Below are 19058 nucleotides of genomic sequence, written 5' to 3' on the forward strand. Positions count from 1 at the left end.
GAGGTTTAAATGATTATTGCTAATGCTATACAATGTTCTTTGCTTTTCATCCTGACCTTCAACAAATTTTCTGATGTTCTGAGCAAGATTCCGGACACTGCTGGGAAGATTCCAAGGGTCTTGCTTGATGTGAAGCCTTAACCTTTTTGGACAACTCAGCTTTGGTTCCATTTCCTGCTGAAATTCTAAATAAACACAGAAAAGCTCTTATAAGTTTCAACCATTTACCAAACAGTTAATAAACCAGTAAGCTTCAGAATTCTCTTTCATTCCTGCCATCCTGGATTATTAGCATGGTGGTAATTTCTCTAATTTCTCTACATTACAGGAGAAAATTGGTTAAACCTAAAAAAAAAAGTCAAACCTTATAATTATTTTCTTACAAATGTTTAAACCAAGGGAACAGTTTAGATTAAAAATTCTGGTTTCAATGTCCAAAACTAGAGGTCAGAAAGTGGTGGCTCTAGATCTTGGTCTGTTTGGCTGTTCTGTTTGCCAACACACATTCCAGAAACCCCTTCCCCCACCAATGGGCTATAACCAAGTAGGCACTTAGGCTGGTTTCAGCAAAAGCAGTGCAACATCTCTTCAATTAACTCATTTCTATTCATTCTAGTCCCTATAAGAAGTGAACATTTTAAACTTTCAAAGAAACTAAATGGTCCTGTACTGACATTTTTATATATATTCAAAAATAACTAAACTGAATTAATATTAAGGAGATTTTGAAGCATGAGCAGCCATTTTCTTCTTAAACTATGCTTTTGCTTCATGACTATATTATTTCCCACTTTTGTTTCCCAATTGCTTCTAATAATGATTTTTTTTTAAACCTTACCTTGTAATCCTTGCCCTGGTGTGAGGTACTTGGTTTGCTCAAAGGCCCTTACAACAGCTTGCCCTTTTAGGAGATTGGTGATCGAATCCACCTATCGTAACAGCAGAGATTTCTGAAAGTTACATACTTCTCATAATATATAGTATACATTTCCAAGAGTAACTCTTGTAAAACAGCTTTCTCTTAGAGCCACAATTATTTTTGAAATCTCAGGATGCTTGCAAAAATCCACCTTTGAACAAAATATTGGAATAAACTCACAGATAATACTTGCAATATTTCCTACCACGCCATATATTAATATAAAGTATAAATATATTTTATATGTTTACTTTACAAAGAGAGATTTCTAGAGTTATTAAAAAAAAACCCTAAAAGTCATCATAATCCTTCTCAAAGCAGTAACAGCTTCTACATTATCGATTTTGGTTATGGATATATATATATATATATATATATATATATATATATAATTGCAAAATACCCGGGGCACCTGGGTGGCTCAGTTGGTTAAGCATCTGACTCTTGATTTTGGCTCAGGTCATGATCTCACAGTTCATGAGACTGAACCCCATGTTTGGGCCTAGCGCTGACAGCATGGAGCCTGCTTGGGATTCTCTCTCACTCTGCCCCTCCCTTGCTCTCTCTCTCCTTCTCTCTTAAATAAATAAACATTTAAACAAATTTTAAAAATGCAAAACACCAACACAAGCACTACAAACAACCTTGTGCTCCTTAAAATTAGGAATAAAGTTAAGCAAGAAATGTCATGAAGAATTCTGAAAATAAATAAAAAATACTAAAAGAATAATGCCTGTGTTTATAACTGTAATGTTTCCAAGAACCATAAAATACTTGATAGTCACAACAATCCTTTAGGTTGGTTGGCTGAAGAATCTTTATTCCCATTTTAAATTGTGGAAATTGAGGTACAGGGGGCAGAGGAACAGATTGAGGCCTTTCCATTTTTATTCCAAGTTCTTTTTACTCTGTCTACAGAAGGGACTCCTGACAGTTTGGCCTGTGGAAAAAAAGAAAAGATCATACCTGGCTGAAAAGATGCTCGAGACAACTATGTATCTTGTCCTGTTTATCGTGAGAAATGCGAACACTGAGGGGAAGCTCATCACCTGGATATAAAGATAAGTCTTATGTTTAACATGCTAAAATATTTTAATATAAATAAAATAAGAAGATAATCTTTCAACATGAGCTCTTATTCCATCAAGTTCTTATATTCAGATAAGAGTCCCAAAAGACTCAATAGCAGTTAGAGTATCAGACGAATGCTCTTTGAAATGCAGGTGGAAACAGAGTGCCTCACAGGAACAAACACTGTATATCCCATGTCAACGATTCTTTCAAATGGTGCAGTTATCTAATGGTTACATAGTTGAAATAAACTGCCTATTTCAAAATTAAGATGTGTCCTAACTGGGCGCCAGGTCTTTGTTCTTACCACACTCCAACTAAGCTATTTGCAGGCTATTTCTAACTCTCAGTGTTTTCCTCACCATTCGTCTCCCCGCCACCCACCTCCAAGGCCAGTTCAGGAGCATCTACTGTCTCAGAAGTCCTCGGTTTCAAAGCCCGTCCCACCTCCTCCCACAATCAACGCCTAACGTTTTAGCACAACCCGTTGCCAGGGACCCTCGCATCCTTCACAGTACCACGAAACTTCCTAAGATACACATTCAGGTCAGAATCCATTTGTTTCTCTCATCTCTTTTTAATTCACTCTGTTTACCATGGGCCCGCGACGCTAACTTTATCGAACACGTGCGACTGAAACGCAGTACAAGCGACAGCCAAGAATGCCTGACAGACGGTGAAAACGCAAGCCGATCCAAGGACTCCAGCCCTTAAAAGTACCCCCCGGAGGCCGAGCGTGGCCAAGTGCGGCCGGACGCACCTGAGTCCATCTCGTCGCTGTGGAGGTACGAGCTGCACTGGCTGCTGCAGATGCTGGTGAAGGACGCGATAGAGTTCCTGTTGCTGTTGCAGTCGCTGGAAAGAAGGAGGCACATGTCACTTTCGGGGCACATCTGCCAGCTCTTACTAGAGAAACGCATCCCGTCACAGTTCTACTTACTGATAGGTCTAACAGAAAATTATGAGAAAGAGAAATTTTGTTCTACTTACTGATAGGTCTAACAGAAAATTATGAGAAAGAGAAATTTTGTTCAACTCGCGTTTTATCTTACGTTGAAAAAAAAAATCTCCAATGCGGTCATACTTCAAGATGACTTATGCTGTGTAAGCTACTCCTGAATGAACTTTTTTAAATGGGAAGTTAGAAAACGAGTCCAGCTGCACCTCAAACTCTTCATAATCTGTTTGACGCTATGTGTCTGTAGTTAATTTGCTGATAGAGACAAGGTCCTGTTTCCTGATCTCTGCCTTTCCACTCTTTCTGGGAGCTTTAAATTCTAACTCATCAATTGCACCCTGAGCTAATCCCAGAGAGGACCCACACCTTGTCCCCACCTCAGAGCTCAGCACGGGCTGCCACACCCAGGAAGTGCTCAGTAATCACTGTCCCGGGAAAGAGTGATTAAAAGGTTGGTGTGTGAATATGGACACGTTACAGATTTCAGGAAAGAGTCCACGAGGCAAAATATATTTTTCCTCTCAGAACTGGTAAAAAGGACTTATTTAACTTTAAATTTACATTCAAAATTTCTATTTTAGCCTAGAGGGAGACTTTGAGGGTAATTTCAATTATCTGATAACTAGAAATTGAGGTAAGAAAGTATTTTCAGATCTGTAATTTCCCACTGGAGAACCACCACAGGTTCCTATTAAACAGCCTACTGGTATCCTTTGAAGCGAAAAGTGAATGAAATGGTAAAAGTGGTTAATCTGTGTTCTATATTATTAAATCCCTAGGAATAATTAACTCTTACATATTCATTAAAATCCTTTTCACGTAGAATTTGGGACAGTACACTGGCTGAGAGAGAAACTGTGAGCCAGACCACCTGGTTTCCCAGGCAAATTATATAACTCATCTGGACTCAGCTTCCTTACACTTAAAATGGAATTAATATGAGAATGTGCCACATCAGGCCGTGGTGGGAATTATGTGAAATCATCTTGTTTCCCCATGTGTCTGGTGAAAATGTTTTTAATGTTAGCTGTTAGTTTGTGCTAAACATCTCTGAGGAGAATAGCTTTAGTAATACTTACTTAGTATCTTTTCATTGTAAACCACTGCATAATATATAACAGCAAATAAGAGTTTTTGTCTTCGATTAAGGCAAGTAAGGTAGGGGATGCTGAAGCGGCACATGTGGCACATGTGGTGGGTTAGGACAGCTGTCAGTGAGGTGTCAGGTGACACAAAGATTGAAAGAATAAGCAACTCCAGTTAAGGAAGTTCACTGTAGGAGCCATGTTGGAGTCTGGTAGGAAGACAGACTTTGGAGGGTTGGTTGTGTCCCTCCCTAAAATTCACAGCTGGAAGTCTAACACTCCATACCCAGGAATATGATCTTATTTGGAGGAGGGTTTTCACAGACATAATTAAGTTAAAATGAGGTCACTAAGGTGGGTCCTAATCCAGTATGACTGGTGTCCTTAGAAGAAGGGGAAATGTGGACACACACAAAGACATAGGGAAAAGACGGCCATCTACAGCCAAGGAATGAGGCCTTGACCTGATCCTTCCTCCACAGACCTCCATAGACCCCCATAGAAGAGAAGGCCCCACTGACACCTTGATCACAGACTTCCGGCCCCAGAACTGTCAGATAATAAATAAATAAACCTCTTCTGTTTAAGCCATCCAGTCCTTGGTACTTTGGTACAGCAGTCCTACGTACCAAGATTATGCAGAAAGCGTGCAAGGAAGGAAAAAATACACAAAGCTGGTCATGGAGGTGAGCAGGTGAAATTAGTCCAATTAGCTTGGAATTTAGAATATAACAAGCAAGGGGAGAAATACAACAAGAAGAACTCCTTTTCACTATCCAATAGTCCAATAATCAGAAACAGATATTTGGAAAAAAAAAGTTAACATAGGCTCAATTGGCTTATTTGCTATACATATTACATACTCTGTAACAAAACGAGTCCCCCAAGTTAGGTCCACAGAGCTGGAGAAAAAAAAATGCTTTTTCCAAATTACTAAGATTATGAAAAACGAATAATTGAAAGATTATGTGGAATCCCTATGCTTTCTCTGGGGTGGGTAACAGCCAGCGGTTATTTTGTGAGGGTAATAAATAAAAACGACAAAAAGTTTTTTCAAGATCTTAGTGGAAAATACGGAATCATATTTGACTGTGTTGATGAGATGAGTTCAAGGAATTAATGAATTACCTGTAAGAGTCTCTGTTGCTGATGGTGTCATGACCTGAATCTTCCTGCTCATCTCCCGCCATATTAAAACAGACTCGTTTGCTATTTCTTTCTCCCTTCTCGTTGTCACTGTCTGTTGGTCCTGTGCACTCTGATGTCTTACGTTCTAATTTAGGAGAATATGTTATGGAAGACAGAAGGCTGCAATGTGATATTAAAAAAAAATAAGTGCATGTTTTTAAACTGGCTGCTACGGATAACCTCCTTACTTGTTGAATATGATAGGCTTACAAATACTTCTAAGCTGTTTGTTTCACATAAAATAAGTATTTGATTGCATAAAAAAATGATCACACAGGGTGCCTGGGTGGCTCAGTTGGTTAAGTGTCTGATTCTTGATTTCAGCTCAGGTCATGATCTCAGTTTGTGAGACTGAGCCCCACATGGGGCCCATACTGACAGCATGAAGGCTGCTTAGGATTCGCTCTCCCAACTTCCCTGCCCTTCCCTGTGCGTGTGTGCAAGTGCACGCTCTCTCTCTCTCTCTCTCTCTCTCTCTCTCTCAAATAGATATATATTTTTTTAAAAGTTCATACGAAGTTCACTTTTTCTTCTCAGAATAATGGAAACAGCACACAATTTAGACTAGAAAACTGTGTTCAAATCCCAGTTCTGCCACTCACTAGTTTTGTTACCACAGAAAAACTAGGATAGTTCTCTCTGACATCCACAATATGGGGAAAATAAGAACTTGCCCAAATGAAATGAGAATACGTTCTTGTACATAATGCGTGTCACCTCTCTCCCCTAGCCATTATCACCACTATCATTGCAACCTGAAAATACCTGGAAAACTTTACAGTGCTACCCAAATATTAAAATAAACACTAAATGTGCTTAAATATCCTCACTGGCTTTCCCTCAGATATGAAAAACCCATCTATCCATCTACCCCTGCCTTGGGCTTCTCCCAGGCTTTCTCTCTTTTGACAGAGAGAGTATCGTGTGGTCAATCCTTTCAAACTGTTTATACAAGTGATAATGTCATAAGACATTAAACAGAGTCACACACAATATAAGGATAGGAGGCAGCAGGGGCTACCCCATATCATCCACACTCTAGTCACGATGATGCATCACAAATCTACCCAAATGAAAAGTTCTCCCACTTGGCTCAAGACTAACAACACAACCTTGAGCCAAGTGGGAGATGCCAGATTCTGAACTGGCATCATACTTGATGTGCACTTTGAGTAGCACGGATTCCATCATTCCAGACTTGAATGTTTGCCTGTAAAAAGTTTCTGTTAGTACTCACTCAAAATTATGAAAACATGGAATCAATCTGTTATCAAACAAAATGCTGTAAAACTTGCAAAACGAAGTGAACCATATCTTATGAAAGGGCTCCTGCATGGCTTCTGCAGCCAACAATCATCTTCTCGCCAAGTAGTGATGGCATTCTGTTCTAATCAACAGCACAAATGTACAGATCTTCACGCTCATCTTTCCATAGCAAGGTCATGGCTGTTTTATTTCAAGACTATGAGAATGTCTTATACTTTCCATGGATAACCCACAGTGTCATGCACTGAGTAAATACTTAAGAGAATTCGCTAATTACTTAATTAGACGTTATCTATTGTACCATGCATTGTTATTGATGCTGTGCATACAGCAGTTTACAAAACAAAGCCCCTGTCCTCCTGGAGCTTGGGTTCTACTGGAAAGAAACCAACTATAAACAAGTAAACTACATAGTGTATCGCATGGTGACAAATGTTAAGAAGGAAAATAAAGAAGGGGAAGAAGCTGGAGCTGCAACTTTAAATAGTGTAGTCAGGGAAGGTCTCACTGGGATACGACATTTGAATAATATTTTGGCATTTTATAGGTTTTAGATACCAGTGAAAATCAGGGGGCTGGGTTACATTGCTCAATGTAGGCACTGTGAAGCTATAAATTATTTTAAACAGAGTTTTCTTATTTGCAAAGATACTTTTATGTCTTGGAAGACAGATGTGTATTTATTCACTCCTTCTACCCAAAAGCTTAAAACATTAGATTAACTCCAATTACCCAAAGCCTATACTGCACAGACAGATGAACTCTGAATACTAAAGAGGAAGGAGATGCAGGAGTTCTCATTTTGCAAGGAGTACTCTGTGCTTTATGTATCTTTTAAATTAAAAGTCATGGGGCTGAGCATACTCATTTTTTTTCAAAGTCATATGAATTATATCCACATATTTGCTCTTCATTTTAAACAGCTGCAATGATGCCTGCACTGACCCTGTGGGAACAAATGTTAGGCTAACAAACAAATGACAGAAAACCTGTGTTTCTGACACCACATCTTTGCATAAAATGTCTAGATCCTTAAACTAATAACACATAAAGCTTTAATATTTGTGCATATGGAAATTGTTTGCTTTTGCTCATATACAATATTAAGCTACCTAGTACAGGTCCATTAATTCTAAGTTAAAGTCTCAAGCAGGCCAATCTCCTTCTCACACCCTTGATGAATAAAGATTTTTGTATATACTATCTGGCATCAACCTGTGTGTTTTTCTGGTAAACTGAGACTTAAATATCATCATCTTTATCATTTTCATCAGACCTAACATTTGTTGAGCTCTTATGCCAGTCACCATGCTAAGAACTTAATAGGTATTAAATTCATTCAATCCTAAAACTCCTTTATGAAGTAGGTATTACTATGATGATGATGATGATCCTCATTTTAGAGATGGGGTGAGTAAGACACACTCTTATATACATATACTGTGCAAATTAAGAAGCACATCCCCTCCCTGCATATCATTTATACATGCTGGAGGGAGGAAGGGGGTCATTAGTGTTGATCATCACATCCCAGTCCTCCTGGACACATGACTGGGTGGCCTCCCCTACCCTATGATGGTAAGAACGACCACGTAACTTGTTTCCACCAGTATGGTGTAAGTGGAGGTGCCAGGAGTCCCTTTTAGGTGCCGGTCGTTAAGCCAGTGTGCAGCCTACCTCATTCCCTCTTGCTGGTGTGACAATCAGAGTCACTCCTACTGATGGGGGCTCTGTCAGTCTGAACTCTGAGTGAGGTCAACGTGGAGTGGAAACCCTGTGACCCAGATGAGCATGGAGAGAAAGCCTCTCGCTTTAAGTCCGTGGGGCTTTAGAGTTTTGTTAGCATCAGAAAAAAAAAAACAAAAAACAGTTGTGTAGAAAGGCAGATATCTGGAAGAATGACATATGTGACTGGGATACAGGAGTATCTACTTTATCCTGGGGAAGCTGATCTCCACAGATCGGCCTTTAGCCTGACACTTGAGTGCCTAGAAGGCTAGCTGCAGACCTCAGGAGCAGTGCTAACCAGGCAGAGGTTTGTCATGTTCCAGGATCAGAAAAAGGCTAGAGCAGCTTGAACTCGGGGAAATGGGTTTGGACAGGCTGACAGGGGCAGGCTGTGGAGGGCAACACAGGCCACAGTGATGTAGTTGATATTATGTTAATGGCATTGCAATGCGATTAAACGGTTTTAAGCAAGGAACTGGCATGATTTAGGTTTATAGATCCTTCTGGCATCTGCTGAACGTAGAATGCATGAGAGGGACATAGCTGGAAACTCCCACAGTGGACACTAGTCAGGAGACAATGGTGACCCAGTCTAAGTTGATGGAGCGGATACATTCTGAGGTATAACTGACTGAACTTGACAAGGTACTACAGGCGAAGTGGGAGGAAAGAGAAGAATCAAAGGTAATACCCAGATTCTGGCTTGCAGAACTGCAGACGTGGGGAATACCTGAGAAGAGGGAAGACTCTCATGTGGAAGGAGTCAAAGTAGGTTTAGTACCAGCAAATCTAGAATTCAGTTTTGGAAACATACTGAAGTTAGAGATTTAATGTGATATGTCCCTGTGTTTCATAACCCACATTACAGAGGGACTGAGGGAATAAAATCAAACAGTGTGTATACTAATACAACTGTGCCTGGCACCTAAGCCCCTACAATACACGTTAGAGCTCATGAAGCTATGCCCTCTTTTCATACATTTAAGAGCAAAATGCTTGGGAAAACTTCAAAGATAATTCCACTGTTGGCCCTACCATGCCTACCTGCAAGCCCAGCTCATCAAGGGTCCCACAATGCCATTTGTTGATCATTCAGTCTGGGGCGTTTGCACCTGTAAAATGCAGTCTGTTCTCAGCTTTCCTATCTTCACTAGCCCTCAGTGCTCTTTATTCATTCCTTCCCTGACAGAATACACAAACCCTGCATCTTAAAGTCCCGACAATGGTTTGGATTATCCGCAGGTTATCCTTTACTTAGGTCTCATACCTACGTGTCATTAGTCAGAAAATAGCCCATGCAATGGCCAAAGTATTTAGTTTCAATGAGACAAGAATCACAGAATTTTGAATAAGTTCATAACGTCACCTTATTTCATGTTCATAGACAACAAATATGTCTCTAGTCCCATCTCTGGATCTGACTGAAGTAGGAACATTTAGTGGGATGTCTATGTGTTGAAGAAAATTTTATTTCTAGAAGGGTTCCCAAGTGGCAGGGGAAGCAGACAAGCTCAGTACCAGGCCCTTTCACAGGAATGAATGATTTCCAGAAAGGCCAGCAATGAGGTGTTATGAGGCAATTCCTCTTAAAACTTGGCAAAGTATCAGAGATCTGCTTCTCCACTCTGCAGAGGCATCTCTGTCTGACCAAGAATAATTACTACATGGTGAGAAAATTGTTGGGTAACTAGCTTTTCAAATAATTTGTCAAGCTCGACTGCACTGCAGTATCTCTGAATGGGGCAACAGGGACTCCAGGCAGTTGGACAACTGCACTGTTTTAAAATGATTATGCTGCACATTGAATTACATGGAACATATTTATATTTAGAATTAAATTATATGGTGCACACAGAGAAGACCAGGGAAGTTTCTCAAATCACTTACTCATTTCATGTCATTTTCCTAATAAACACGCACAGTAAGGTAAAGGGTTTTAGAGTGGGAAAATCTTAAGAAAAACAGTAAAAATAAGTAATTATTTTCAGTAGTTTTGGCTAATAAAAATAGCCTAACTTCTTTCTTCAATGAGTGCTTTAAAAATAAAGCATTTTAAGCCAGGTAAAGGGAACCCTTTGGCTCTAACCACTTTCTTAAAAATGTATCTACATTAGCTAAAGTTAAAAAAAAAGTCAGTAAATTAACAAAGACAGATGAAGTCTGGACAACTGCCAGGAAGTGCTGAGTAGTCAATGCATTAGAGGCCTCGTCTCCAAGGTAGTGTCCGCGTAGGCACATCAATACTCCTGCCATTGGTAAAGGACTCATCTGAAAAGCAGGAATAATCACTCTTGGACTAACTGGCAGTACGGAATCGGTCCAGATGTTCTCCTAAAATCCCTCTGAGAGCTAGGATTCGTGATTCAGTGCCACAATTTATTGCTTTATTAACAAAGATTCTTACTCTGTGCACTTCCTAAATACTTTAAGGGGGAAAAACTGGTTTCTAAAATACAACATATCATATAATAAAATTCCATTTATTAAATAAAACAAAATACAATGCCCTAAGATATTAACTTATGTGTCACATGAGTGATTCTCACACAATCCAAAGTATGATACCATTCCCTAAAAATAACCACCCATTCTCTTAGCAACCCCAAACTATTTAATTCATCTGTAAATGGGACAGTCACAATATAATACACTAATGCTATACGTAGTTTTGAAAACTAGTGTATTAGACACAAGAAGGCAGGATTTCCAGTCTAAATTAACTCATAAAAATGTCAGAACAAAGCAGCATAGTAAATAGTAACTATCTAAAGATAACCTTAGAAATATGATGCATCTCATATGGTGATCCTTATCTCTAAATTTCAAAGATATAAGAGATCATGTCAATTAAGATTGTATTAGTATAATGTCCAATGACCAAAAAAAAGGCTTAGAATAAGTTCTAAATATTTTATGTCAAAACTGAATTATCCAAGGAAGTGTGGGATAATGTGTGTGGAGATTAAACAATACACACTCAATAGCAATCTTAATCTATAACCTTATAAAGAGAGTACAATAAGAAGGGGATAATGTGTCTATACTATTTTCAGAATTCTATCAACTTCAGATATACTCAGCAATTTCAACTCCTTGAAAGATGAGCAAGTATGATATTAAGCACTGCCTGATGACTTTTTGTATTAATTTTTATAATTTTCATCACAAACTTGTAATGTGTTATTATTCTTCATCCTGTTTAACACATGACTAACCAAGCTATCACAAAGCCCATGTTGTTTTGACCATACAGAGTTGTCTTGACTACCTGTGAAGCATCATCACACAGCGAGACGTGGCAAACCATCCCACAGAGTTGAGGAAATTGTCCAACCGTCAAATTTTAAAATAAGAATCGGAGTTGACCTCTTTGGAAACGTTTTTTTTTTTTAACTTTTTTAACATTTATTTTTTGAGAGAGAGACAGAGTGTGAGGGAGGGAGGGGCAAAGAGAGAGGGAGACAGAGAATCCAAAGCAGGCTCCAGTCTCTCAGCTGTCAGCACAGAGTCTGACACAGGGCTGGAACTCACGAAATGCAAGATCATGACCTGAGCTGAAGTTGGACACTTAACCGATTGAGCCACCCAAGCACCCCTGGAAAAGTTTTAATTAACTACCTCTGTTTCTCTGTTCTTGGTAAAAATTTCCAAATGACCGGCATAGCTATTTGAGTTAGTGCTTAGTAAACCATTAATTCAATCAGAAGGAAAAAAAAAAAAAAAGGTTGCTGGTCATTGGTCCTATGGATACATAATTTTGCATTTACTTATTTAACAGGCATGTTAAAGATGTTATATTTTATATTTTTCCATACACATCTATTGAGTGCATATATATCAAATACCGTGTTCTGTTCCATAAAGCATACAAGGAGATCCCTATACCTAGTTGGTACTCTTTCAATCATATTTTTCAATTTACTATTTGCACATTGAGATTTATTTAGTGTCTTCTAGAAGACAGAATTTTGTTCATCTCTTCTCTAGTATTAAATGCTTCCTTAAAATATATATCTATATATTTAGCATGTTATATCATTTTTAAGGTATTAGAATAAAGAGGATCTATGTGATTTACACATACACACATACACACACACACTCGTACATTTCTAAAAATGAAAGAGAATGATGGATGTTCAAAAAAGTCACATTTTCTATAGCTATTTTATTAGGCACAGTTAAAAGTACAGTAAATAAAATACTTACTCATCAATTTGACAAACACACATCTCCACCTCTTTCAGTGCAGTCTGAAGTTTGCCCAACAGTTTCTGATAAATATCTTGAGTTTCTAGGTCTTCCTCTTTTAACAAATATCGGAGCCCATGTCCATCCTGCTGTCCCAGAGACAGACCTGAAGGGGCTGCCATTGTTGTGATTGTGTGTTGAATGTACACCATAGGGCTCAGTTTCCCTGAGGAGTTAACATTATTCCAGAACAATATTTATGACCTTTGACTTACAGTAACGATCCAATGCAATTCATTCTAGACACCCAAGCTAACATAAAATAAAATGCCAATCCGAGGCTGAATTTAATTCAGGAATTAAAGATTCTGGGAGCTGTGATTAAAATATGATTCGATCTCATACCCTATTGTGACGGTGTGGAGTGGCCCTGGGCTGAAGCAGCTCCTCCTGTATTTTTCTCACAGTTATGGGGCCACTTCAGACTCGTCGTTTTCACAGCAGGATAAGCTGTGTCTATCACACATGTGAGGAAGGCAAGAACAACCACTCTTCTTAGAGAAAAAATAATAAAAATGAATAACTCCATTTTCATTTGATAAATGCTTATGTATAATTATCCAAATGAAAATAGAGAGGATTCCTGTCTTTATAAAATTCAGACTTGTTTGCACACAGAGGAATCTATCATATTTCAGGGATGCTGGAATAGTTAATAATTGCCTAAAGTACTTTTCATGATTTAAGAAAATCTCAAAAGCTAACATACCTTGCTCAGATTTATTTTCTTTATCAAGAGAATTATGCTTCCTACTATCCAGCTGAACACCAAATGCACTCCCCAGAGAGGTTGATGTTTTGGGATAGGAAACTTCCATTATGTTGACATGGCAGTTGGTAGGGCAGAAATCACTGCTGTGTAATGGGGAAATTTTAGATTTGGCCTGTTTAAAGGTGGGCCAGGCTCTATTCTTCAGTACCCGTGAAAACTGTAAATTAAAGAATAAATAAAAAGCAGTTGAACACACAGCAACAACTCAAACACTTCACTTCCATCACATGTAACAAAATATTAAAAAACTAAATCATGTCAAGTGAAATTAGTGAAACAAATTTTACGTTGTTGGAAACGAAGTCATTATTTTAAAACCCGCACATTCATAATAAAGCAAAGCAATATTGGCAACAAATGCATAGGATTCTTTTGAAACTCTGATTACAAGTTAGATGCTAAGAGAGTTTTTTTTCTAAGTTTATTTATTTATTTAGAGAGAGACAGAGACAGTGTGAGCAGGGAAGGGGCAGAGAGAGAATCCCAAGCAGGCTCCACACCATCAACACAGAGCCCAATGTGGGGCTCAAACTCATGAAACTGTGAGATCATGACCTGAGCTGAAACCAAGAGTCAGAAGCTTCACTGACTGAGCCACCGAGGTGCCCCTAAAAGAAATAAATTTTAAGTGACCAATCCCACTTACTAGGAGTCAGATCCACAGACTGCTAGCAGTTGAGAATCCGACAGAGAAATCATATTGGAATCCAAGGATATGCAGATAGGAACACAATATTTAAAGTGAGGCAAAGCGGCAGAAGAGGACAGCTGTCAGGTGAAGAGTGGATTATTCCAAACATTGTCAGAAAGCCAGTCCAAACCTGAGTCTCAGAACAGGTGAGACAGCAGGTGTGGTGGTGTTGACCCAGAAGGTGGGGACAACAGGCAGAAACAACTATACTTCCCATATCTCCTGCTAAGAACTGCTGAGCACCTGGGTCAGGATCAGCCTGAAGACTGGTGTGGACTCTGCTTTTATGCCACTGAATAAAGTGACACTCAAGGGATCTGCATGACTTCCAAGAACTGCCACTCCACAACTTCGAACCTTGTAATTCAAATCCATCTAATTCTTGCCATGGTCTATACAGCCACCCAAAGTCTGATCTGCACCTAGGTTATCATCTCAAGCTCTCCTCCCCTTGCTCCCTGGGCTCCTTGTTGCCTTCACCCAGGCCTTCTTACATACCATCTACTCATTCTAGGTCTTTGTACAGACTGTTCGGAGTGCTGTGCCCAGAGTGTTCTTCTTCCTTCATTGCCAAACTTACTTCTATGCATTTTCAAGTTCTATGAAATCAGCAGGCCTACCATGAGCCTTCATCTAGGTCCAACTTCCTTGGCTAGGTTATAGCACATTGTAACCCTCCTTACAATTATGAATAATCTTCTTATCTCTATCTCAGTGGGTGGTAAATTCTATGAGGGTTATACCTATGTCTGTCTTGTGCACCTCATGGACTTGAAATGGATTATACTTTCAAAATCAAAGGACCGAGAGCCACCGGTTATGTATGTTTTAGTTACACTTAGGTTATTTATAACTTATGTGATGGTGGGCAAGTCACTGTCCTTTTACCATTCCTAGTAAAATAAAGAATATGGATAAAATAATCTCTGTGCTCTCTTCTTGCTTGAAAACAATAAGCAGATCCTACTTATTTATACTACTAGTGAGTAGTAATTTGGGCACTGAAAGATTAAAAATTAAGACTAACACTGGTTACCATGCAACTTTTCTAGGTTAAATTAAAAAATAAAGACATAATACCAAAAATCACAACTTACAAGCTCATCATCAGAATATGAACTATTTTATCTGCATATTAAACTGTGCTTTCAAATCACATCTGAAGCTATGTAGCTCAGCAAAGTATAAGCACACAGTAGCAATTAAAATGGAAGTGGACTGAAATGCAGAAAACTGCCAACAAAATTAGTAACAAATTTGATAATAATGGTATAGTGATAGTATCCTAACCACTAAAAGAGTGGAAGTAATTTAGAGAATTAATGTTCTATCCCCTCACTTTACTAATAAAAAACTATGACCTGAAGACTTATCTGGGAAAGACCTCAAATTGGGAAAGACGCAAACTTGGAGTGAGAAGGTCTTTTCTGTTGCAGTCGCGGGATAAGGCCCCACGGTACACACAGAGGCACAGAAATCAATTTTATCGTGGCACAGCATCGACCATAATAGATAGATATGCTTCTTTTGCCTTCTTTCACTTTAACCTTTTACCTACTTATTGAAAAATATAAAGAGAAGCATCTATTCCAGACTTGCACTAAATGCTGGAGACACAGCCCTTGCCCTCATGGAGTTCATGGTCTAGTAGGGGACACAGGTGAAAATAATATAATATTCTTATATGTAACATCTTATTACAAGTATATGTAATGTACATGTATAAATATATGTACAACTATATGCATCTATAACAATTATATAATAAATATGATAGCCAGGACAATTAGAAATTTGGTAAGTGCTAGGAAGGAAGTGAACAGAGCAATGGGCTGTGGTGTTACTAGAGCGATCAGGTAGACAAGGGGGAATGCTGCCTTTCTAGTGCAACCAGTTTCCTATAACTTTCCAACATGCACCGCAGTACAAACACCCATGGACACAGTCTGTTTCTTCTCCCCATACACTCAGGAGGGGTGTGCAACCATGCCCAAATGGCTGGAACTCTTTCAAAGAGTGTCAGAGAGGAAACTTCTTTGCTTAATGGCTCTCTCAGAGAAGAAAGAGGCTTATGAAAGCAGTGCTGTCTTCCATCCAAGGGTGTCCCTAGGAAAGGGGGAGGTGCAGGAGGCACCCCACAGTCATGGGTCCTAGAAATGTGCTAAATACATCAAAAATGTACTCCTAGAGGGCATGCCCTAATATTTAATTGTGACACCTTCCTGTAACACACCTAAAGTGAGGAAGGCACAGTTCCTGTGACTGTAGAACACGCACGGGAATGTGTACTAGCCTGGCCACACGGTGGTAAGTGGCCCTGCCAACATGAACCTGGCGTCTTGTTTGGAAACATCAAAAAGAACACTGAACTCATTAATCTGCTTTGGAGAAGCGCACAAGGAAAGACAAAAAAAAGCGCTATTTTCCATAAACAGAAATTGCAATTTTGCAATAAAGAAATGTACAGGGTTTAGGGGAAGGTGAGCTGGGATGGACAGCATTTTAGGCCTCTCATGGATAGCATAGCCCACTTATCCCCACCTTTATTCATCCATCCAACAATTACACATTGAGGATTTTCTAAATCAGGCTCCATTCTAGGCAAGTTGGGAAACATCAGTGAATGAAACAGATTTCTGCCTTTTGGGAGGTTATGTTCTAGTGAAGGGAGAAGCCAACAATAAACATAACAAGTCAATTACACCATGCTAGAACATGATAAGTGTAGCTGAAAACAAAATGGAGCTGGGAAAGAGGGTTGGGAATTTCAGAGGTGAGGTGAAGAATGCCCTGCCAATTGTAATCTGGGTGGTCAGGGCAGGCCTCAGTGAGAATCTGGCATTTAAGCAAAATCTTGAAGGAAGGAAGAGTTAGGAATGTGGGTATTAGGAAGAGAAGGCTGCCTGGCAGGGTGAACATTCAATGCAGAAGCCCCAAGGAAAGTGTGTTCCATGTCAGGAAGACTGGTGTGGTCAGAGCACACAGTGAAAGGGGAAGGGAAAGGTGACAGACAGGAATGGGGAGATCATGGGTAGAAGCAGGGCGCAGCTCAAACAGGAGCTCACAGGCCTTTGGAAAGATTTAGTTCTTACTGTGATTGAGATCCACAGCCCCTCAGAACAAACACACCATCAGTGGGCAAGGGTGGAAGCAGGAAGACCACTCTTGGGAGAGTCAACATTGGCTCACCCTAGGCTGTAAGCAATCACAGCGGTGAGAAAAGGCTGCATGTGGTGAAGGTAGAGCCAAGAGAATGGTATGTGAGAACGAGGAGTAAAGAATGTATGCGAGGTTTTAAGACTGAGCGATGCGGGAGGATGGGTCTCATTCTGAGGTGGAGAAAACAGCAAATATGACAAACTGGAGGGGCAGGACCAGGACTGTATTCTGGACATGTGAAGTCTGAGGTATCTGTTAGACTCAAATGGAGAGGTCAGACGGCAAGACTGAATGTGATCACTGGGGGATGGAGAGCAGAGAGAGAGAGTGGGGGAACAAATCCCAAGTTCTGCAGCATGAAGAGATCAGAGAAAAAAGGATGAACAAACATGGGACACTCACTGTGACTGAGCCACCCAGAAAAGACAAAAACAGATACACAGTCAACTGCATTGATGCTACTAAAACAAGGAATAAGATGATGACAGTAAATGAACTTTGGCAAAATCAAATCATCATCAATCAATGACCTTAAAAAGAGCCATTTCAGGGGCGCCTGGGTGGCTCAGTCAGTTGAGCATCTGACTCTTGATTTAGGCTCAGGTCATGGTCCCAGGATCGTGGAATCAAGCCCTGTGTCAGGCTCCATACTGGGCATGGAGCCTGCTTGAAATTTTCTCTCTCTCTCTCTCTTTCTCTCTCTCTCTCTCTCTCTCCCTCCCTCCCTCCCTCAGCATCTCTCCCACTTGGGTGCTCTCTCTTTCTTAAAAAAAAAAAAAGAGCCACTTTAGTTACATGGAGGGTACTTGAGCCCATCTTGAGTGTGTTGAGAATGTCAAGCGAGTGAGACAACAGGTATATACAGGAAGTATAGGTAGTTGTTTTACAGGATAGAGTTCAAGAAATGAAACAGTAGGTAGAGAAAAGTCTGGGGGTCAAGGGAAATGCTGACTTTTTAAATCTAGATGATATTAAAGTGTATTTGTATATTGATAAGAATAAGTAATTCTTGGAAGTGGAACTTCAGGTTTCTAATGCACTGGTAGTTAATTCACGAATTATTAACCGTGACAATACATTAAAATCCAATTATACTCACTTGACAAAAAGTGAAAAAACATATAAAGGTAGGCTACTATTTTGAAGATAATCTCCCATTTCAATTAAGTGTAAAACTCTATTGGCATAGTTATAAAAATTCTGTATCAGAGGAAGGGGACATGAGGAAGTTTTTACCACAAATTTTCCAGACCCATATATCAATCAGTTTGAGGATTTTGTGGCATTAATAACTAAAGGCACTTGGAATATTTAAAGTAAGACTTTGGATTCCTACATGCAATATTTTTGTGTAAACAGAAACTATCTCTTGAAAGCTCATTAAATATTTATATGGAGGAAACATCCCTAATACACAGAATAAACCCAATTATGGAATTACTCTACAACAGAGAAAGAATCTAGAATTAAAAAGGGTCCCAAGGACAATTTAGGATAAGAATGTTTCTCCAAACAGTGCATAGTTTTATGTCTGGATCACCCACACATCCTGCCCCAAGGAGATTAAATGCCTGCTTAGGATTCACTCTCCAGTAAGGTCTGAAACTTGTCTCATACATGTGCTAAAAAACATCTGTGGCCTGTACAGCTGGGCAGAAAATCAATTATGATTGGGGAAGCCTGGCTATAGAAACTGCAGAAATCAACTTGTTTCTATTTTTAAAACCTAAAACTTTAATAGTCAAAATAAAGGAAAGCCAGCCTCTTTGAAATTTTAGTTTCTATGGATACATTTTATTTTACAAAAAAAGAGGGGTGTTTGAAGCCTTCATCTGGAAGAAAAATATGCTACTAAAAATAGCTTCAAAGTAAATACATGGAAATTAAAAATATACATTCACAAATACTATAGTTTCTGTTGACATGCATCTGATACATAAATGGAGCTAACCTTATGTAACCTACAAAGG

The 19058-nt window shown here is 39.3% G+C and overlaps 1 protein-coding gene across 5 annotated transcripts in view; it reads right to left on the reverse strand.

Moving 5' to 3' along the window:
- The window catches only part of PREX2 (phosphatidylinositol-3,4,5-trisphosphate dependent Rac exchange factor 2), a 299461-nt gene that overhangs the window by 111194 nt on the left and 169209 nt on the right, over positions 1-19058 (reverse strand). For 4 of the 5 annotated variants that reach the window (XR_003966317.1, XR_003966315.1, XR_003966316.1 and 1 more), the window contains exons 24-30: positions 13176-13395; positions 12425-12632; positions 5162-5341; positions 2751-2845; positions 1886-1968; positions 839-929; positions 57-185 (exon numbers count right to left, since the gene is read on the reverse strand). Coding sequence is in view for 2 of the 5 variants with exons in the window: in XM_030304277.1 (XP_030160137.1) it covers positions 57-185; positions 839-929; positions 1886-1968; positions 2751-2845; positions 5162-5341; positions 12425-12632; positions 13176-13395 (1006 nt within the window). In the remaining 3 variants the exon portion in view is untranslated. Of the gene's footprint in view, positions 1-56; positions 186-838; positions 930-1885; positions 1969-2750; positions 2846-5161; positions 5342-12424; positions 12633-13175; positions 13396-19058 lie in introns of those variants that run through there. The other variant, XM_030304281.1, reaches the window with a different exon arrangement.

Source organism: Lynx canadensis, chromosome F2, assembly GCF_007474595.2.
Source record: "Lynx canadensis isolate LIC74 chromosome F2, mLynCan4.pri.v2, whole genome shotgun sequence".
NCBI lineage: Eukaryota > Metazoa > Chordata > Mammalia > Carnivora > Felidae > Lynx > Lynx canadensis.